Source organism: Taeniopygia guttata, chromosome 4A (genome assembly GCF_048771995.1).
Source record: "Taeniopygia guttata chromosome 4A, bTaeGut7.mat, whole genome shotgun sequence".
NCBI lineage: Eukaryota > Metazoa > Chordata > Aves > Passeriformes > Estrildidae > Taeniopygia > Taeniopygia guttata.
This window is the reverse complement of record NC_133029.1, coordinates 746,752-768,639: the sequence shown is the minus strand read 5'-3', so window position 1 is coordinate 768,639 and position 21,888 is coordinate 746,752. Positions and strand designations below refer to the sequence as shown.

General features: G+C 51.9%; 1 protein-coding gene across 7 annotated transcripts in view; it reads left to right on the top strand.

The window, feature by feature from the left end:
• The first annotated feature begins 2,539 nt into the window (after window positions 1–2,539).
• The window catches only part of MCF2 (MCF.2 cell line derived transforming sequence), a 48,053-nt gene continuing 28,704 nt past the window's right edge, over window positions 2,540–21,888 (top strand). For 2 of the 7 annotated variants that reach the window (XM_072929008.1, XM_072929006.1), the window contains exons 1-4: window positions 2,540–2,713; window positions 10,514–10,582; window positions 11,138–11,252; window positions 15,769–15,859. In XM_072929008.1, the coding sequence (XP_072785109.1) occupies window positions 2,578–2,713; window positions 10,514–10,582; window positions 11,138–11,252; window positions 15,769–15,859 (411 nt within the window). In that variant the 5' untranslated portion in view covers window positions 2,540–2,577. Of the gene's footprint in view, window positions 2,714–10,513; window positions 10,583–11,137; window positions 11,253–15,768; window positions 15,860–17,931; window positions 18,363–21,888 lie in introns of those variants that run through there. The other 5 variants (XM_072929007.1, XM_032748330.3, XM_032748331.3 and 2 more) reach the window with 4 other exon arrangements.

The window sequence follows — 21,888 nt, the reverse complement described above, 5'->3', positions numbered from 1 at the left end:
CTGCAGGTTGGCTGGCTTCGGTGGGCCGGGATTTCTGCAGGCCCTGAGGGTCTGTGCGTGGAGCAGCTTGGGAAGAGCCACACTGGGCAGTACCTCTGGGGTGGGGGTGATGTCTGCACAAGAAATCCTAAAATCCTGCTCCCGAAAACCAGCCTGAGGTTAATTACTCTTGTGCACCAGTACTTTGCTGTGGCTGTGCTTTCTCCAGAGGTGAGCAATTCCCTTGGACATCACTTTGACTCTAACCTGTGTTTAGCCACTCTGTTTTTCCAGTTCTCAGCACTTGACTGAACAGGTATTTTTGATGGGCGATTTCTCAAATCCAAATAATGGCTCCAGTCTCAACCCAACCTGCTAGCCTTAATCTGGGAAAGGGGAAAAAAATTGGGTTTTGTTTCAAATTCAAGAGGTTTAGAATTCTGTTTGAGTGGGATTTTTCAGCCCCTGATCTGGAATTAATGAAATTAGTTGGAATTCTTCCTACACCTTCTCTCTAAGATTAGATTGAAGGATGAGGCATTGCACCCACATGAAATAAATCTCTGCAAACAGGTGCTGTCAGGATTTTCCACAGCTTTAAAGGGCTCTTGCCCCTCACACAGCAGTTTTTATGTGCCACCCTCAGAGCGCTGAACATTGCTGTGGGCCTGGGCAGGAGATGCTGAAGGAGAAGCAGCCGAGTTCTGGCTGTTGTTTCCTTTCTAACCTGTCTCCTTGCTGCTCCCTCTCAGTTTGGCATCCCTGGGCAGGCAGGGGCAGCAGCTGGCGCTGCAGGAGCTGCTGGCAGCACAACTGGGCAGCTGGAGGATGTGCAGTGGCATTTGCAGCGGGGTGCCCCAGGGCAGGAGGCTCTGGGCAGCCAGGGCTCCAGCCTGGGTCTCAGTGGCCGTGAGGAAGAGCCGAGAGTTGCCCTGCATGTGAGTGAGCCCAGCAGGGCTGAGCTGCCTGCAGCAGTGCAGCTCTGGCTGCAGGATGCTGCCAGCACCCAGCCCAGCCGGGCTGGAGTGGGGCTTCACTGTGGCTGCAGGGACCTGACCCAGATCCTCTCCTAAAGCTTTGTTCAGAGAGCAGGGAGCGGATGGATTGCGCAGCCTTGGGGGCAACAGCTGCATCTTCTGCTGGGTACCTGCATTTTCCCAAAATCCTGGGTCAGAGGTGGCTGTGACACGCAGTGGGGACGAGTCCCAGCTGCAGCAGAGCATCCCCTGCTCGCTGGTGGGCACACCAGGGACCTGGATGGGTCCTGTTCCTCCCAGAGCCGTGGCAGTTCAGGACAAACAGCATTCCTGCGGTAAGAACACAGCAGCAATGTGGCAAGGCTCTTTCTTGACTCGTAGCCTTGTGTATCAGACCGATTTTTTCCCGAGTAACTGCACGTGAACTCTCCCTGTCACACAAGAAGTGCTTTATGACCAGACAAAACCATCTATCTAAACTGTTTGATAGTGGAACCTGCTGTGTCACGACCAAGGAGCGCTGACTGACTGGGTTGTTTTTCCTTGAAAAATTCTGTATCAGTGGAAGAAGGGCCTACCAAAAGATGCTGCGTTTTGTATTACCACTGTTGGACCACGGCTATTTAATTAATAGCCCTGACTGCTGAAGTGTTGGAAAAAGGCTGCTGTTATAGTAAAGAGCATAATTAAAAGGTTGTTTTGGAAAAACAGGAACATCTGCTTCTCCATGCTGCCTTCCTGGACAGGTCAGGCTCCTGTCGAGACTGAGCTGGCATCGTTTGAACCTCAGCATCAGGAAAAGTGACAATGACAGTCAGCCCAGTGCTGGCCTGGAGCTCTGGCCAGCGCTGGCTGTAGGAAGGGTTAATGTAGTTCTTATAAATCGTTCAAGGAATTTGCTAGAATGCTGCTTGCAGAGGATGGAAATGCCTTTTTTTTTTTTTCCCCTACAGAAGTGCTATAGGCACTAAGACAGGGAGTAACTCCAGCTGCAGGGTGGGTTGCTGGGGGGCACTGGTATAGTGGTAAATTAAAGAACAAAAAAAAGGAATCCAAGGGGAGGAATAGGAAAGAAAGGGGGAAAGGGAGAGAAAGGGAAAGGGGGAGAAGGAAGAGAAAAACAGGAACGGGAACAGAAAGAAATACTGGAAAAAAGACTACAAAGAAGAGGCGAAAGAGGAAAAATATGGGAATAGAAAAAAGGGGGAAGGGGAAAAGAAAAAGGGAAAAAAGAGGGGAAGGGGAAAAGAAAAAGGGAAAAAAGAGGGGAAGAGGGAGGAGAAGGGGGGGAAGAGAGTAAACTAAAGAAACAAGAAAAAATGGGGAAAGAGGAAAGGAGGGGCGGAGAATCACGGGGGAAGAGGGGGAAAAAAGGAAACAAACAAATAAACACCGGGAAGGAAAAACCGGGGAAGGGGCTAAATAAAAATAAAGGGAAAGAAATGCCGGCGGGCCGGGCCGGGGCCGGGGCGGGGCCGGGGCCGGTACCGGGGCGTGACTGGGGGCGGGGCTGGGGCGTGGCCGGTACCGGGGCGGGTCTGGGGGCGGTGGCAGCGGCGGCTCCGCCCGGCGGGCCCGGGGCGCGGAGCGGGCGCTGCCGGCGGGGAGCGCTGCCCGCGGCATGGCCCTGGCCCCGGCCCCGGCCCCGGCCCCGGCCCCGGCCCCGGGCGGGCCCCCGCCGGGCGGCACCTCGGCGGGGGACATGGAGCGCTACTACCGCCTGCTCCGCGCCGCCGCGCTGCTGGAGGCCGCCGCCGGTGAGTGCGGGGCCGGCGGGGCTCGCCGGTGTCCGGGCGGCGGGGGGGACAGCGGCGTTCCCCGGAGCCCGTGGGGCAGCGGCTCCGCGGGCAGGTGTGCCCCGGGTGCCCCGTCCCTCCCGCCGCCGGCGCCGGTGCCGGTGCCGGTGCCGGTGCCGGTGTCGGTGCTGCTGCCGGTGCCGGGGCTGGAGCTGCTGCCTCTGCCGGTGTCGGTGCCGGGCGCGCTCTCCGCGCTCTCCGCGCTCGGGTCCCGCCGCCCGCGGCAGCCTCGGCACGGGCCGCCGGTGGCGGAGCGGAGCCGCTGAGGATCTGAGCTGCTGTTCTGTTCGGTTCTGTTCGGTTCTGTTCGTTACCCTGTGCCCCCGCTGCTGGGATTCCCCGGCGGGTCACCGAGAGCGGCTCGGAGAGAGCGCCCGGCGGGGACCCCGGTGCTGCCGGGGCCGGGAGGGTGCTGGCAGTGCCGGGCCCCTGCGCGGGTTCCCGCGGCCAGAGCTAAAGACCTGTTCCCTGGGAAGCTGTACCATCCTTGGGAAGCTGTACCTCATCCCTGGGAAGCTGTACCATCCCTGGGAAGCTGTACCTCATCCCTGGGAAGCTGTACCTCATCCCTGGGAAGCTGTACCTCATCCCTGGGAGGCTGTACCCCATCCTTGGGAAGCTGTACCATCCCTGGGAGGCTGTACCTCATCCCTGGGAGGCTGTACCTCATCCCTGGGAAGCTGTACCTCATCCCTGGGAGGCTGTACCTCATCCCTGGGAAGCTGTACTTCATCCTGCTGGCCCTGGCTGCCCGTTCCTGGCTCAGAAGTAGGAAGCAGGAGTTGTGTGTCAGGTGTGTTCTCTGTTAGTCACCCTGTCCCCACTGCCATGTCCCTCGGCCCTCAGACACCTCTGAGCAGCAGGTTGTGCCGGGAATGTGGTGTTGTACACAGCCATAGCACTGTACACAATGTGGTGTTGTACACAATGTGGTGTTGTACACAGCGTGGTGTTGTACACAACCATAGCATTGTACACATTGTGGTGTTGTACACATTGTGGTGTTGTACACAACCACAGCAGCGGCTGTGCTCTGTGGCTGCACACCCTGAAGGTGAGAAGCAGATGCAATCTGATCCCTCCTCTCAGGCCCCGCTGCCTCAGCGCTGTTTCCTTGGATGGACAGGGATCTGCTCAGAAGCTGTGTGCAGCCCTCACTTTTCCATTCTTTTCCTGTTTTCCTGAGGGCAGTTACAGGTGTTTCTCCCAGGAAGGGAGGTGTCCCTGGGGTGACTCCAGCCTCACTAGGGCATGCACACCTTGTCAGGAGCTGGAAGCAGGCACAGCCAGCGCTCCTTGGCTGTGTGCAGCTGGCAGAGTGCTTGCAGCTGTGCTGGGCACCAAAAAGACACACTGACCCAAAAAGCTTCCTGCCTAATGCCAGCATCCTCTTTGCCAGGCCCAGCTGGAGGAATCTGTCAGGGGTGGCTCACAGGTGAGGACTGCAGCAGCGTGTCACCTGCTCCCCAGCTGGGTGTGCCCCTGCCCTGCTGGGCTGGTGCCAGCAGCACTTCTGCTCTGGCTGCCCTGCCCAGCTGGCCCTGCTCTTTGCCTGCACCCTGGCAGGGAGCAGATGGATGCAGGCAGGGTGATCATGGTTGGTGTGCAAGGGATGCTGCCTGCATGGGTGTGGTGAAATGCTCCTGGTGCTGCTGGAACACCCACGCTGCTGGAGCAGGGGCTGGTGACACGGGCATGGGGACGCAGATGGTGCATGTGCCGTGAGCCGTGTGCTGGGAACCAGGTGGGAGCAGGCACTGGGCTTCTGCTGAGCATGAGCCCTCTCTCCTAACCAGCTTTTGGCAGATGACCTTTGTGTAATGGTCATACAGAGCCAAAATATCCCCACAAAGGCACACTTGTGTGGTTATAGCTGCAGGATCCGGACCCATGATTTGGCATCTACACAGGTTCTTAAAATAAATTGTTGAGAAAGAGACAAAGTTGAATAAGGTTCTTCAAATCATGAGATTAAAAATAAATCCGAAGTTCTTTTCCCTTATTGCTGATTTCTGAGCATTCAGCCTGATCTGGGACCGTGTTTTAACCATTTCTCTACATGCAGCAGTGCTGGAAACTTGGTGGTGGTTTCTAGTAGAAGGTGATCCACCCTGAGATGTAAGCCTGTAAAAACCCCAAGCCTTTTATGCTGTTCCCATCTCTGAAATGGCTTGGGCTCCCTCAGAGCATGGCAGAACCAGAGCAGCCTCCAAAAGCTCTGTGCCTGCCTGGCCAGGCCCTCGGGGTGGCCTCAGAGCTGTAGTAGTCTGGAGCAGCCAGTAGTAGGTGGGATGTGCTTCCCCCCCTACACCACGTTTGCTACAAGCACTTTAATGGCTTTTCTTGTCATTCATGTGCCAGGACAGAAGAGAAGTGACAGCAGGGCTGTGTGGGAGGGAACAACTGAGGTGTGGAACATGGTGAGGGAAAGAAGGAGATTTCCAAGGCGCCTGGAGACACGGAGTGCGTGGGGATGGGGCTCGGAGCTGGGACCTTGCCCCTGCTGTGGGGCTGTGGGGCTGTGGGGCTGTGGGGCTGTGGCAGCCTCTGTTGGTGCTGCTTTAGGCAGGTGGGACTGAGGGGATGCTGGAGCCACAGAGCAGCCACAGGGCTCTGTGGACAGGCGCTGTGGCAGTGTGGCAGTGGCTTTGGGGCCATGTGCTGAGCACAGCACAGGTCCCAGCTCAGCCTGCAGGAAGGCCAGTGGAAAATGGGTGGGCAGAGGAGCTGGAGTGTGGGGAGCGCTGGTGGCAGTGGCTGGGTGGGGCTGCCTTGGTTCCTGCATCCCTTCTTGCTCCCGGGCGATGCTGGAGCTGGTTGGAGGGCAGAGTGAGTCAGGATGTGCTGGGCAGAGCTGTTCTGTGGCCCAGCCCAGCGCAGCACCCTGCTGCTCCAGGGGCTGGTGACAGCCAGCAAACACCAGCTCTGTCCTCCCATCCCACTTCCCACTGCACAGCCTGCTCCTGCTGCCGGAGCAGCTCAGCTGAGTTTGGAAATGTGCTTTTGCTCAGTGGGGGGATGCCAGAACTGGGCATTCCCACTTCCAGTTCGGGAAAAATTGTGGTTATTTTCCCTTGCTTTACAGTAGAGTTTCCAGGTGATGCCATTGGGGGAACCTGGCTGCATAGTTTAGTTTCCTGGCTATATCAGCTGGGAAAGAAATTGTTCTAGTGTCCTCAGTGAGCTCCATTCCAGCTTCTCCAGCCAGCTAGTGGGGCCCAGGATTTACTGCTGAAATATCTCCCAGCAGTTACTTTGTGCTGGAATTTCTCTTTGAAAAATCAGTGTTTGCATGGTGCTGAATGATGATGGGAAAGTTACTCATGTCAGTATATTTTTATTGAGTTTTGGAAGTCTCTTGTGTTGAATGGGCTCTGGTTCAGGGGTTGATTGTTTGGACTGGGAAGATGTGTACTGGTGGCAGCTGCTAAATGTGCCTTTGCCTGCACAGCTGGCAAATGTGCCCTGGTGCTGGTGTGCAAACACATGTACTGCTCTCTTTGGTAAAGGAAGAGTGACTGAAACTGGAAAAAGGACAAAACTAAAGCACATTGAAGCTCCTATATGTTAGAAATGCAAGAAACTAGATTTTCTCAACTCCCACATTGTGGTTGAATCCAAAAGAGTGGGTGTTGAGAATCTTTTATTACATTTCTTGCAATTGACGTGAATTCATGTATGGTGGAGCTGGCTTTTATCATTCCCAATTTTTGCTTGGTTTGGTGTGATGTGGGAATGGGGTTTTTTCTGATTGGACATGAAAACATCACAGCATAGCAGGAGGTAACGACAGCCTTGTTGCTGCTTAATTTGCTTTTGCTTCACCTTTTCTTAGCAAAGCTTCCCCAGTTTCTCAGCTGCTAAATATGGATTGGAAGAGATTCCCTCCCCAAAACTCCATGGTCTGCAGCAGAGGGGATCTTTTAACCTCCTCTGAAAATCCTCCTCCTCCTCCTGGCTGGCAGTGTGGCTCAGCCACGGCTCCTGCAGACCCTCTGCTCGCTGCAGCTCCCAGCACTGGGTCCAAGGATGGCATTTCCATGCTGTGGGATCTGTATCTGGCTCCCCTTGTCCTGCTGGCAGCAGTGGCTGGTCAGTGGCAGTGAGGCTGTGCTGGTTTGGAGTGCCAGCTGTGCCACAGGGGAGGATGCCTGGCAGTGGATGCTGCTGCCTGGGGCTGGCAGCTTGGCTCTGGAGCCAGATCCGGTGGCTCTGTGCCCGCCTGGATGGGCTGGTCCTGCTGGGCAGGGCTGGGCTCCTGCTGGAAGGTGGGACACTCCTGCTCGGGTCAGTCACACTGACCCACTTCAGGTCCTCAAACCTGAATTGCACCGAGTCAACGTTTTCTATTCCTTGTCTTCTTTTCCTTTCACAGCACCTCTTTTTGCCTTTTTCCTCTTATCCTCAGTGTGTCTAAATCTAAGCCTTTCGCAAAGGTCATCCTGGTTTTTCAGAAGCTTTCCTTCTTTTGCTGTGTGGTTCCTCAGCTGAGCACACCCCCAGGCCTGGGTGGTGGGGACGTGTCTGCACGGAAGCACTGACTGCACACAAGCCCAAAAGCCTCTCAGGAGAAGCACAGCCCTGGGTCAGAGGAGAGAACCATCTGCTGCTGCTTCCTACGCTGTGCTGGGTGCCTGGGGAGCAGGAAAAGAAGGAGCTTGAAAATAGAGTGAGCCCTGCCTTAAAAATCCCCCCCAGTCTGAGAAATGATAATTTAAGGGATCCTTGGACCTGGTGAGGTGACCAAGCCATCACTCCTAGGGGTGGACTAATGCTGGTGGGACTTTCATGCCGTGTGCAGGACTTCAGGCCTTGCAGGAGCCATCTCCCTCAGGATCAACACGTCACATCTCCCAGAAATAGGCATTTATAACCCTAATTGCTCCCCTTCCCTCGAGAGGAAAGCCTGGTTTTGGCTGGCTGTAGACAGGCAGGAGGTGCCTGCAGGCTGACCAGGGCTCGGGGTGTGCAGGAGCTCCCGTGGGCCACAGAGAGGTGTGAGTGTCTCCGTGGGCTGTGGGGACAAAGGGACCTGAGCAGTCGCAGCCACTGAAGCTTTCTGCCACGAATATTTTAGTGTGTCCTTTGTGTCACTCACTCGGCATGGGGAATGGCCCACCAGCTGGAATCCCAAAGAAGGAATCCCAAAGAAGGAATCCCAAAGAAGGAATCCCAAACGAGGAATCCCAAACGAGGAATCCCAAACAAGGAATCCCCAACAAGGGATCCCAAACAAGGGATCCCAAATGAGGAACTCCAAACGAGGAATTCCAAACAAGGAATCCCAAATGAGGAATCCCAAACGAGGAATCCCAAACAAGGGATCCCAAACAAGGAATCCCAAAGAAGGAATCCCCAACAAGGGATCCCAGTCAGGAATTCCGTGGTTTACCCAGGTGCCCAGGTCAGTCCCAGAGCCTGCAGCAGCAGGGTTTTAGCAGTGCCCTTTGTGCCCGCTCTCACACAGCCACGGACACCTGCAGCAGCCTGCTGGGTGGGGTTGTTCCTGCTCTTGGCATCCAGCGTGCTCATGGCCCTGTGCCAGCACCACATCCTGCTGGCCCTGTGCCTGCTCTGTTCCCAGATGGGGACCGAAGCTCTGGGGACAGGATTTGCTCTCCCCTGCAGGAAGCAGGCTCAGGAGCTGGCTGTAAGTCACCTGTAAGTCACCTTTTGTGAACAGAGCAGGCCCTGTGGAGGGGCACAGCTGCTGCTGGGTGCCACACGTGCTGCTGGGTGCCACACGTGCTGCTGGGTGCCACACGTGCTGTGCATGGTGTCTCCCTCAGCCCCGTGCCACCCGTCCTGCCCAGCCCCTCCGGCTCCCATCTCCAGAGGCTGAGCTCTCACCTTTGGAAAAGGAAAACGAGAGCTGCTAAGAGCACAGCTCTTCAGGGTTTAATTGGGTGTCAGTAGAGGGGTTTGGGCTGGGACAGGAGCTGTCCCCTCTGGCTGTCACTGCACAGCTCCTTGCCCGTGTCTCCTGCGAAGGGTGGGCACGGGCAGTGGGCATCGCTGTCATCCTCAGCCTGGGCAGTGGTCCCAGTGCATCCCTCCCTCTGCAGGGGCTCTGCAATCTCCTGCACCGTGTGAACAGAGCTGGGGACAGGAGAGTGCAGCCGGGCTCCTTGCTGAGCCACCCTGGCTGTCCTCAGGGGCACAGGGCTCTGAATTCCCCCTTTGTCTCTTCCCTGCTTGGCTTCCAAACTCTGTATCATGGCAACGCTCTCCTCTGCAGAGGGGCCTCTGAATGCAATAACTGCAGCAGCGTTTTATGAATGCCCATTTTAGAGCCTATATAAAAATGGCACTACACTGCTGTGACAATTTACCATCCAGATGCTGCTGGTTTTTCAAGACCCTAAAGCTGGAGGTCTTGCCAGCTGTGTGGGGACAGCAGCTTGTAGAGCGCTCTGAGATGGTGCTGGGGAGTTCAGGCTGGGTTTTGTAGCAGCTGATGGTCACAAAGCCTCTTTTTGGCTTTGAAAGAAGTGAGTGGAGTTTCCTGAAAGCCTGCCTTGCTGCAGCCTGTGCCAAGGAGGTGCAGGCTGGCTGTGCTGTTCATAGCCAGCACAGGCACCCTGGGGTCTTTTCTGTACTGTCCAAGAGTGGCCTTCAGTAAAAATCCCCAGTTTGCCACAGAACATCAGCTGAAGCTTGTCTGAGAGTCTTTGGTGCCTCACTGCCTCTCAGTGCTCTTTCTGCAGAGTAATGTTTGAGGACAAATACACACACATCTGGGCTGCTGTGCTGCCAGCACAGGCCTGAAAAATCTTCAGATAAAGTAGAAGTGACCAGAAAGCTTCTGGAAGAAAGGGAAATAGAATAAATATTGATTATGCTGGAGTGTGCTGAAGTATGCAGCCTGTCTGATCTAAAACAGCCAGAAGATTATTCCCTAAGACCAACTCTGTGAAATAATCAGTGTTTAAAATTTGATTATCAGAAGGCCTAAGGACTTTAATCTGTATAGATGTGCTTCAAAACATTTATTTGCAGGAACAAGGATGTTTGATTTTTAGCTGTCATTCCATTGTTAGATAATCCAGAAGAACGTCTGCCAGCTTTAAGCTCCTCTTGTGTTTAGTCAGTGTGGTCTTTGTTTCCTGCTCCCAGGGCAAGGTGAAGCTGTGTGTGTTGTTCTGATGTGCTTCGTTGCCTCTGAAATGATCATGGTGCTAAATATGGTATTGAAATGGCCTCTGCCATGATTTAATTAGGAAGAAATCTAATAACTGAACATAAGAACAACAAGCCTCTCCGATTTCTGTGGCCCCTTGCCAGGTGAAAGCTTGATTTCAGAAGCTTATTTGTTCAAAATTAAAGACTGTGACAGTCTGAAAGCCCAGCCCTGCTCCCAGTGCAGCAGCCTTGGACGCTGCAGGTCCCAGCAGAAACCTCAGCCCGTTGTTCTGCCAAGGCTGGGAAGCACTGGGGGACTTTGTAAAGCAGGGAATGGGACTGCTAACTCCAAAATACACAAATCTCCATCGCATGTGGCCCAGTGAGGGGAGGCCACTCAAGCTAAGTGCTGCCTTGGTGCACTTAGTGGAATGCATTTGTTGCTGACTTGTGGATTTCACCCTCTTAGAGTCATTAGAAACATTAGAAATAACATCTCTAAGATCCACATATCCTCTATTACACAATTTCAGGTATAGTTTAGGGAAGTTCAAGTTCCACCTTTGCATTAACACATTGATAAATGTGTTTGCTTTGGATTTGTGCTTTATTTTGATTGTTGCTTTTCCCTTTCTCCAGAAAGTGCAACACCCATCTGTGCAAAGGACATCAGTGATGATCTGATGAAGGAGTTTGCTTTTCTGTCTGGTGAGTACAAGAACATCCCCAGGGTCTCTCTCTCTCCCTGTGGTAATTAAATACTCCAGACAAACTTCTTTGCTGTTTGTTAGAGTGATACTTCACACGGGCTATTACCCATCAGGTAGTGTCCAGTGCCACTAGAAATGTTGTTAATAAAACATGGGGACAGCTTGAAGGAGCAGATTAGGTTTCTGTCTCGTGCCACACTGTAAAATATTCTGAGCTCCCAGCACTCAGTGCTTAAGAAGCACTCTGCTGTGAGATGTATTTCTGTAGGCTCAGACCAGCATGTTTGTCTGCCCTTGTATTTCTGTTTCCTTTGCTGTCCCGTGTAAAGCACACCCAGTCAATAAAGGCCATGCCTGGTGCTCACACGTTTGTTCCTGGCAGCTGCAGCTGTGTGCCGTGCCTGGGCTCAGAGGCAGCCGTGGCTGTTTTGCTGCTCTGGGGAGGAAAACCCCTCTGGCAGTGGCAGCGTGGGCTCTGAGCTGGGCTGGCTGTGCCCTGGGCTTGCTGTGCCTCCTCAGGAGCGTGCCAGGAGCATCCCTGTGTGTTTTGCAGGTGGAAGGGGGAAGGACAAGGCTTGGATCATCACCCTCCCCGACAACGCTGGCTTCAACCAGGTGCCCGAGGAGAGCGTGTCCAAGGTGCTGACCTACCTGACTGCAGTCCCCAGGTAGGAGGTCCTGCTGGGCTGGGCTGGGCTGGCAGAGGTGGGCCCTGCCTGGGCTGGGCGGGGACTGCAGGGCACGGCCAGGTGTGGGGCTGAGGGGCTTCTGCAGCTCCCAGAGCACCACAGGGATGCAGGCCCTTACGGTGCCCAGGTGAGGGGTTTGATGTGCCAGGAACTGCCCAGGAAGGAGTGGACATCATCCCTGTGACCTGTCAGCTGGATTGTATCACATGTTCAGTTGATGAAGTTTCTAATTAACAACAAGCTTTCCTCAAGCTTTGGCATGTGTCACCGCTTAAATACACCATGCCGCTGCAAAATAATATTTTGACGTGTACAAATAGAGAGTCATTACTGTGGAAAAAGAGAAATGAAACCAGAGGAAGAGACTAATTACAGAACAAAGCCTTTGGGGTCGCTGTGACAGCTGATGGCTCAGCAGAGAGCAGCAGCTCCCATTACCTGCCTGTGTGTCAGGGTGAGCTGCTGCCGGTCTGCCTGAGCCTCACACAGGGCTGTACACTTAGATTAATGGCCCTCTAATTCTTGCTGCTGAGCCTGGTGACTCAGTTACCTGGAATCCTTAATTTTCTTGAATAATGCCTGTTTGGGCAAATTTCTTCCTGCGGGAAGAGCAGGCTGACAGCAGCTAGATGGGAGCTTTCCATCAGCAGCTGCTTTGGAAGAAGTGTGGAGTGTTTAGGCACTTCTATTCAAAAAAAAAAAAAAAAAAAGAAAAAAAAAAGGATGCTCTGGTTCCCCTGTCCTCTTTCTGATGGACTCTGAGGTTTCCAGGGCTCCTGGCCCACAGAGCACTGGCCCAGCAGGAGCAGGGCCCTGCCAAGTGTTGGCCAGAGGGTTTCTCCTTCATCCTGTGCAGGCAGCCCTGCTCTGCGCAGCTGCACTTGCCAGCTCTGTCTGGTTTCTCCAAGGTTGGTGTGAACACCCTGGCATTAGCATGATGAGCAGGCCTGGTGGCCCTGTAATGGGTCAAACTCAATCAGGAAACTAATGAGAGCTGCGAGCTTGCTGGTGATTCAAACACGTTCAGCATGCTTTTAGTAAAACTGCTTTAATCATCCTGCTCTGCTCCTCCTCCCATAGCAGCCTACCCCGATGTCTGATCACCCTAGAAACGTGTGCCCCTAATGCTTTGGAGCTGGAAGGCTCCAAAGGGTGACCAGGCAAAGCATCACCCAGCTGAGGGTGGCAGGTACACATGTCCCTCAGCAGCACCACATCGTGGGATTAGGGCTCAGACTGTGGCCCAGAAAGTCCCTAAAAGAGGTCAGTATTTACCTGCCAGAGGGATTTCACTTCCTCAAGTCCCAGGGTTAGGGGAGGGTGCACCAGCACCTCCTTCCCTGTGGATGTGCAGATCAAAACCCAAAACACACACCCCTGCACGGTGTCCTGCCTGTGCCAGTCTGAGCAACCTCGTGGGTCACTTTGTAGTATTTGGGCAAGGTGAATGGTTTGAGGTATTTTGGGAAGCTGAATTTCATGAGGCATTCTTCTGCTGGCAAGAATTGTTAGATAAAGGAGATGGATGCTGAAAGCTGCTCCTGGGCCCTCCAGGCGAGTGCATTAACAGCAGAGCCAGGGGGAAGGCGAGTCTGCAGGCAAGTGAATTTTTAGTATTCCTGGGAACTGCTGCAGGCAGGAGGCAGCTGCAGAAAGTACTTGTGTGGATGAGCTGGAAGGGAGAATAAGTAATAGGTGCCCACTTTCTATTCTGTGCACATCCAGCTCAAAGTGCTGCCTGCCTTCAGGCTGGCTGTGCTGAGCAGCACCTGCAGTGCTGTGCTGGGAGTGTGACACATCCTGGTGTCTGCAGAAAAGAGACCTGAGGAGTGAGAGAGCAGCACTTTATCCAGGCTTGGACTGAGGGCCGGGACAGTGTGGTCTTCACAGCAAATACAAATCTTTTCTCTAGCCTGAAAGAATTTATCTCTTCCAAGTTAAGCCAGAATTCTAGTAGAAGCTTACAAAAAAAATCAATTGAAGTCTTGAAGTCAGTTATGATAGCTGTAAGATTATTATTACAAAAAACTGACTTAATTACTATTAAAGTAAAACTTGAAAACTGCAAAAATCCCTCTGTGTGTAGCACTGGTGTGGTATTACCTCCAATACAGTGTGCAGTTCTGGGTGCCACATTTAAAAGGGATGTGAAGGTCCTTGAATTGCCCAGAGGGAGCAAGTCTGGTGAGAGGAGTTGAAGGGGAGTGCTGTGAGGAGCAGCTGAGGCCCCTGGGCTTGTCCTGTGTGGAGAGAAGGAGGCTGAGGGGATCCCAGTGCTCCTGAGCTGCTGAGATCCTGAGGATCCCACTGCTCCCTGAGCTCCTGAGGATCCCACAGCTCCACTCCTGAGCTGCTGAGGGTGGCACGTGCAGAGGAAGGAGCTGAGCTCTTCTCCCTGGACCCAGGGGGAGGACACGTGGGAATGGTCCCAAGCTGTCAGGGCAGGTTTGGAACAGGCATGGGGAAGCCTTGGCCTGCTGAGGGGGTGTAAAACACCAGCACAGGTTCCCAGAGATGCCATGGACTCTCCAAGCTGTCAGTGATCGGGGGCACTTGGACAATGCCCTTACCAGCATCTCCCAGCTGAAATGTTCAAACATTGGGCAGGTTATCACTGTGGGTCCCTTCCTACTGAAATATCACATCCTGTTCTGGCCTGTCCTTTCTGTGACTCTGCAGCTTTTGGGTATTTAGCCAACTTTGCCCGTTTCCTTCAGGCTAGGAGGGGAGGCACAGGGTGGCTCAGAGCTGGGATGGTAGCACAGCTCTGCTGGCTATAAATATCCTGGATTTCAGTCTTGGGCAGGTCGTGCTGGCGTGCTCTGATCCCAAAGCAGCAAGGAGCCTCTCAGTCCTGTGCTAAATCTCACAACTGCAAACTCCTGGGTCCAATTTCAAGTCCTGCAAAACATCCCAGGTCCTTATTTTTAGTCTGGTGCATCAAAAAGCAACAAGAAACACCCAGAGAGAAATAATCCTTGCCCTGGTTATCTGTCTCCATCTTTCTGCTGCTGCATGCAAACAAAGAGCCCTCAGAGCCTTGGTAGAAAGCATTGATTTATTTTTATTGTCAGTCTAAAAGGTACATCAGGGGCCTGGAAATCTGATAAACCTGCAGGGCCTGGGTTGCAAATAGTCACAGACTTTCTCACTGGCCTAGAATAAATGACAAATTTCTCACAGGAGGTGTCAAGGCTGTCAGACTGCTGGGAACTTTCCTCTTAGTTTCTCTAAGGGAGCTGATAAAAGTACATTAGCATGCTCAGAGGCTGCTCTCTGAGCATAACCTTGTCCTGAGTTAATGACTTCGGCTTCTCTTAACTGGCACTGCACTACAGTCTGTCTGCCTTTTCTAAACTACCTGGATTCTGGGGTTTTCTTCAGGTCTTATTATGATAGTAGTTCTGTGGAAACATGGTTTTGGTTTTTTTTTTTTTGTTTTTCAATTGCAGACTCTTAGGAAACACCAGGGGAGTTGGGAATTGTTCTTTATAGTTCAGAGACATACCTTTAAAAATTTTAGAGTGTGCTGAAAAACCAAAGGGTTTTATTTTTACCTCATACCAAAGGATCCTTTGGCCTGCTCCCACCCACCTGGGCCACTTAGCTTGTGGTGGGGGTGAACAGAGCTAACAGAAACCTGCAGCATTGTCTCATGGTGCCTAAACTATTCCAAGCAAACAAAGGTTTTGGCTGAAAAGTCACGCTGACCATGCTCACAGCCTCAGACTTTATTACATGTGTTCTGTGTATGACCCACATGTAAAATGTGATGTTCATTTTCTCTGCTCTTTTCTTCTATGCTTCAAAGGCACTGAATAAATTCAGCTGAAACCTTTGCACTTTGGGTGTGAAGGTGCAGACCCATAAGATGTGTCACAGGGCAGCTTGGGAGCTGGGTGCCTCTCCATGTCTTCAGTCAGCTATTGTTGAGTCAGAGGGAATTTTAGTTTTTATCTCTCTGAGCACTGCTGCTAATTCCTCTTAAATGCACTTGTCAGAGTTGTAGCTGCCCCAGACTAGAGCAGGGGACTGGGAAGGGAGCTGTGGGATCACAGACAATGCCTTCAGTCCAAAGGGATCTTAAGCATCAGCCAGTCCAAGCCCTGAGCCACAGCAGCTTTCCTGCAGCAGGTTGTGCTGGAGTATCCAGACTGCCCCAGGGGTTTTTTAATATCCAGAGAAGGAGATTTCACATCTCTGTTGGCAGCCTGCTCCAGTGCACTGTCACCCTCAGGAGAAAGACATTTTTCCTCATCTTCAGATGCGATTCCCTGTGGTTCAGTTTGTGCCTGTTGCCCCCTGTCCTGTTGCCAAGCACCACTGGAAAGAGTTTGGGTGTTCAGGAAGATTTTTTCAAAGGGAATTTCAGGAGTTGTAGAAATACTAAAATGTGGTTTGCATTCCGAGTTCTTGGATTTGGGGTTTTTTTTTGGGGAACAGAGTCACTTTTCTTGGAACGTTATCTGGTTATTGGTATTTTCTTATCTTGCAGTCAGCATGAGTCTGACACTAAATTTATCCTAATCCTGGATAGAAGACTGGACACATGGACATCAGTCAAAACGACTCTCCAAAAAATAGCAGTAAGTCCTCTTTAGTGTTGATTGCTTTTAGTGTACTAAGTCACCCTGCCTTTGTGTATCTCCTTCAGAAAACACTGGGAGCCAGAGCAGTGATGCTCCTGCTTCTCTCTAGGCAGTAGTTTGCTTTATGGCCCTGTAATTAATTTGAGTGCATAAATGAGCTGTTTGTGTGCTAATTTGCTTGTTTGATCCATTTCCTGGGTTTTATACTCTTTTGCAGTGCTTCAAATGTGTTTTGTGCCATGTTCTATGCTTTTGATGGGTAGAAAATTTTGCTCGGTATAGGTTCTTTCTTGACACTGGTTATTAGTTTATTTTACCTAATTGTTGGTGACTGAAAGTTTTAGGTTCTTTGAACAGGTTGTTTAATTCCTTTAAACAAGGATTTGTATGTGGGCATGGATGGAAAAATCTATTTTAAAAGCATATGGATGCATTAATGTGTTTTAAATGATCCAGTGTGTGCATGCATTACAGCATTAGCAGATATCTGGTCTGAACAGAGCTCACAGGGGGGTTTGCAATTCTGCATTGCACTGGGTCTTGGAACCAGAGCTTGGGTTTGCAGCAGAGCGTGCAGCTGCAGAAAAGTCATGTTTATGGGCTCATGGGGAGGTAGGAGCTGACAGAGAAATCCTTCCCAGCCACACCATGCCGTGTGGGTGGGTCAGTGAAGTATTCTGGAGCTGACAGAGAAATCCTTCCCAGCCACACCATGCCGTGTGGGTGGGTCAGTGAAGTGTTCTGGCTGTATTATTGTTGTGTTTGTTTCTGCTCAGCCATTGAATGGTGGAAGACATGAGTCCATGTGAGAAAGGATGAAGTAAAGACTGAGGCAGAAAATGCTGACCTGCTTCTGATGAAGTTAGATTTATGTATTTTAAATTGTTAATACTTCTACAGCTGAACTTGGTATTAAAAACACCTGTCTTTGCTGGCCTTTTGCTGGTCAGCATCCCTGAGGAGGCAGAGAGGGTTCCCTTTTCGCAGTGTGAATGGGATCCCACTAAGAGCATTTTTGGTTCTGCTTTTTCTGAATGTTAGAGAGTGAACTTGCAAGTGTGGTTACCCTACCAGTAGAGAAGAAGCAGCATTTAGAAAGTAGTTCTTTAAAGTGATCATCAAAATTCAGTTCTGCTGCCAGTTTGAGCAGGTGCTAATACCAAGAGCTTCCTTTAAGGATGCTGCACTTGCTTTGCATAGTCTGGAAGTGTCAAATGGGAAAAAATCCTGTCCTAATTTGTAGCTTCTACAGAAGTGGCATTCATTTTGTGTTTAATAAAAAGTGCAATATTGGAGCATACACCCTGTTTGTGCCGTGTGTCCATGTGGAGAGGTGACTTTGCCTGCAGTATCAGGGCTGTCCATGCGAAGAGTGGGAGGTGCTCTGTGCAGAGAGGGATGCAGGAAACCTGTGCCCACTAAATCCTAAGACTTGGGAGTATTGTCTTAAAAACAGAGTCAGGTCCTCAATGGCTGTCTCTGTGTCCGGAAGGTGTAAGGACAAAAATTTAAATCTTGATTTTTTTTCCAATCACACATCATAAAGCCTGGTGCAATTAAAAAAAAAAAAATCTTTTTCTGATCTTTGTACAATTTTGGAGTAAAGGAGTGCCATGAAGCTGAATTTCAAACACAGAGTGTGTCCTATTTTTTCCAGCATATGTATATGCAATTGCAGCTCTGCGGTTGTGCATCTGATCTTGAACATTTTTTCTATCACACTGTAGAGATTTTTGTTTTAACTCTTTCTGTAAGTCTCTAATTGCCCGGGTAAAGCAGGCTAGCAGCGCTGTGGGAAGCGGTGCCGGGGGAAGCCTGGGTTTTGGCCGGAGCATCTTTCCCTGGTTTGGCCCGGAACCCCGAGCAGCTGGAAAGGCACCTTGGAGATATCGGCGGGGGGGAAAGGGAAGGGTGACAGCTCCGAGCCCGATCCCCGCAGCAAAGAGCGGCTGCAGGGCGATTTTTGGCATTCCACCTTAAAAGCAAAGCCGGCGCTGGGGAGGAGAGCGGGGCTGCCAGCCGGGAGCTGCTGCCTGCCCGAGCCGAGCCGAGCCGATCCGAACCGAACCGAACCGCACCGCTGCGTGCCGGCCCCGGGCAGCGGCGGCGCGGTCCGCAGCATCTCCGGCATCCCCTCCCTGCCCCGCATCCCCTCCCTGCCCCGCATCCCCTCCCTGCCCCGCATCCCTTCCTTCCTGCATCCCCTCCTTCCCCGCATCCCCTCCTTCCCCGCATCCCCTCCCTGCCCCGCATCCCCTTCCTTCCCCGCATTCCCCTCCCTGCCCCGCATCCCTCCCTGCCCCGCATCCCTTCCTTCCCTGCATCCCTTCCTTCCCGCATCCCTTCCTTCCCTGCATCCCTTCCTTCCCGCATCCCTTCCTTCCCCCATCCCTCCCTGTCCCCATCCCCTCCCTGCCCCGCACCCCGGTCGCTCCCGCACCCGTTCCCGGCCATGGCGGAGGCGGGCCCGCGGCGGGGCGGGCGGCCCTCCCGGCATGCGGTAAGGCTCCGGGCCCCGTGCTGCGGCGCTGGGGGACCGGGGAGGCCGGGGCAGGGACAGCAGGGACAGCGGGGACAGGGACAGCGGGGACAGAGGGGACAGGGACAGCGGGGACAGGGGCAGCGGGGCCCGCAGCGCTCGGGCTGCAGCGGCGCGGGGGGAGTTCAGCGGCATCCTCCGTGCGGGAGCGGCCGGGTTGGGTGTCAGCGGGTACCGCTGGTACCGCTGGGTGTCACTGGGTACCGGTGGTACCGCTGGGTGTCACTGGGTACCGGTGGTACCGCTGGGTGTCAGTGGGTACCGCTGGTACCGCTGGTACTGCTGGGTACCGCTGGTACCGCTGGGTATCGCTGAGTACTGCTGATGCTGCTGGGTACCGCCGGGTACCGCTGGGTGTCAGTGGGTACCGCTGGGTACCGCTGGTACCGCCGGGTATCAGTCGGTACCGCCGGTACCGCCGGCTCCGCTGCCCGCAGCGCTGCTCCCGCCGCCCTCCGCCCGCAGGAGCGGCTCCGTCATTGCTCGGAAGGGAAGGGAAGGGAAGGGAAGGGAAGGGAAGGGAAGGGAAGGGAAGGGAAGGGAAGGGAAGGGAAGGGAAGGGAAGGGAAGGGAAGGGAAGGGAAGGGAAGGGAAGGGAAGGGAAGGGAAGGGAAGGGAAGGGAAGGGAAGGGAAGGGAAGGGAAGGGAAGGGAAGGGAAGGGAAGGGAAGGGAAGGGAAGGGAAGGGAAGGGAAGGGAAGGGAAGGGAGCAGAACGCTTGGGAGTCTCGTTCTGGCTCCGGGGGAAGTTAAAGGGGAAGATGAAGGCTCAGACTGGCAGTACCTGGCATTTCGCTGCACGCCTTTTCCTTTAAGGGGCAGCAGAAAGTCATTAAGTTCAGCACCTGTGTAAGGACTCCTGGCCTCAGTCTGCCGTGCTCAGAAAGAAACTTACTGGCAGATACTACTTTTTTTTTTTAATTTAAAAAAAAAATATTTATTGATTAACAACCTTATGGCTGCCCCAGTGAACTGCCAGGACAAATAGTGCCTGAAAATGGACTTTCTAAAACTGGCAGAAATGTTAAAATAACACTAAATGTGTGAGAATGAGATACTCAGTAATGAGGCAGTAACTGATGCTTTCAGTGCATGTCCTTTCTTGTGCTTTATTAGCCCAGTTTGTCTGTATTGATTAAATCGGGGCTCGGTGCGTGGTTATAGTTAAATGTGCATTTAAAAAGTTGCTGAACTGGCCTTAAGGGGAGTCTGTCCTGGGAAGGGGAGGGTGTTGTGAGCAGGGCTGTGCTCAGTCAGACAGTGAACAGTGCTGAAGTGTTGCCAACTGCCCGATTTAGTGGAATTGTGCTGGTGGTTTTCTGCCTTTCCTGGTGTGCTGCAGAGGGCAGAGGCTTCAGAGGGGTCTTTAGGTGTTTTGTTACATAACCCCACGTTTATAAGGTGCAAAGGATTATTTCAAGTCTTAAAATTGATAAGATAAAGCATAGAGCAAGATTAAGTATCCTTTTGTCTTTGCTTTCTTTAATATATTGTGGGAAAGGATTTTTTGCAGCAGTACCTTCAGTATCATTAGAGTTCTGTTTTCAGGAAACTTATCTATGCTTCAGCCCTGAGAAAAGCTGTTACATAATTTAAAAGATACAATCCCCACAGGAATGTTATGTTGAGGAATTACTGATCTATGGAAGTTTTTTTCTAACATTTCATTCTTTCCCTTAATTCTCTAAGAGGGCACAGGACATGGCTTGTTGGTGTCTGTCCTTCTACAAGCGTATTTCTTGCCGGGTTCATTTTTTTCCATGCTGGGAATACATTAGCTGTCATTTGCAAAGCTGTGTTTCTTGTTTTGTAGCTACTCATAAGTGCTGACCTTGATCCTATATGTATAAGATCAGCTGAAAAACCCCCAAATGCTTTGTAAACTGAATGGAAATCCAATCATCTGCCCTGGAAACTCATCTGCTCTGAGGTGAAACACCAGGCCTTTTTCAGGAGATTTGCAGCAGAGCGTGCAGCTGCAGAAAAGTCATGTTTATGGGCTCATGGGGAGGTAGGAGCTGACAGAGAAATCCTTCCCAGCCACACCATGCCACGTGTGTGGGTCAGTGAAGTATTCTGGAGCTGGCAGAGAAATCCTTCCCAGCCACACCATGCCCTGTGGGTGGGTCAGTGAAGTGTTCTGGCTGTATTATTGTTGTGTTTGTTTCTGCTCAGCCATTGAATGGTGGAAGACATGAGTCCATGTGAGAAAGGATGAAGTAAAGGGTATGGACTGAGGCAGAAAATGCTGACCTGCTTCTGATGAAGTTAGATTTACTGTATTTTAAATTGTTAATACTTCTACAGCTGAACTTGGTATTAAAAACACCTGTCTTTGCTGGTGTTTTGCTGGTCAGCATCCCTGAGGAGGCAGAGAGGGTTCCCTTCTTGCAGTGTGAATGGGATCCCACTAAGAGTATGTTTGGTTCTGCTTTTTCTGAATGTTAGAGAGTGAACTTGCAAGTGTGGTTACCCTACCAGTAGAGAAAGTAGAAAGTAGTTCTTTAAAGTGATGATCAAAATTCATTTCTGCTGCCAGTTTGAGCAGGTGCTGATACCAAGAGCTCCCTTTGAGGGCAGGAGGGTCAAGAGGAGCCCCAAGTTCCCAGAGGAGGTGTTGTGTGCTGCCAGGTGCTGGGCAGGAGCACAGCACCCAGGGCCTGGGGCCAGCACCAAAGTCAGTTATTTAATGGTTGCTGTTGTTTCCAATGCCAAATCTTTGTCCCTGGCACCACTCTTGTTGACTTCCAAAGGGAATGAGTTTGTCATTTCATTCACAATCTTTTTTTTTCTGCTTGTGCTTAAAATAACAGCAGATCAATGAGTTGGATTTATGTGGCTTATGTGATGCTAAAAGTCCCTGTCCATTCCTAAGGAAGCTGTGGGCAGGGGAAGCCACAGCCTGCCCCTTCCTACCCAAGAAAGCAGAGTGAGTGAGTGACAGTGCAGCTCAGGGATGCCAGACCTCAGATGTAAATCAGGCCTGTTTTAAATAGCACTAATGTCTGTTTGTGGGAGTGATTTGTTTTGAAGGCACAGATGAGGTGCCCTGCAGTCCAAGGTACCCAAACATGTTCATTATTCTCACCCTGGTATAGAGGTTATATCATGTTTCATGGAGGAGGATGATATAAGGAGGAGAGAAATGTGACCTGGCCTGACAAGACCCCAGAGCAAATCATGTCTTAATTAACTCAAGTATTTGCATCATGTGCTTATCCATATTTTAATGATACAACTTCTACTTTCTTAAAAATTCTTTTTCATTCTCAAGAGCCCTTTTCACAGATCTATTTAAAAATGCACCTGCCAACCATATGCTTGAAAAAAGGCTCCAGCAGTGTAGACAGGAAATTCCAAATTCTTGCCACAAATTAAATGCTGCCTGGTAACTACCAAGGACAAGACGAGTGTGCTTTGCAGTTACGGGATGAGTAGCAAGTTTGGCAATAAATTTTGCTTTCACAATCTGCCATTCCTCTCAGTGTT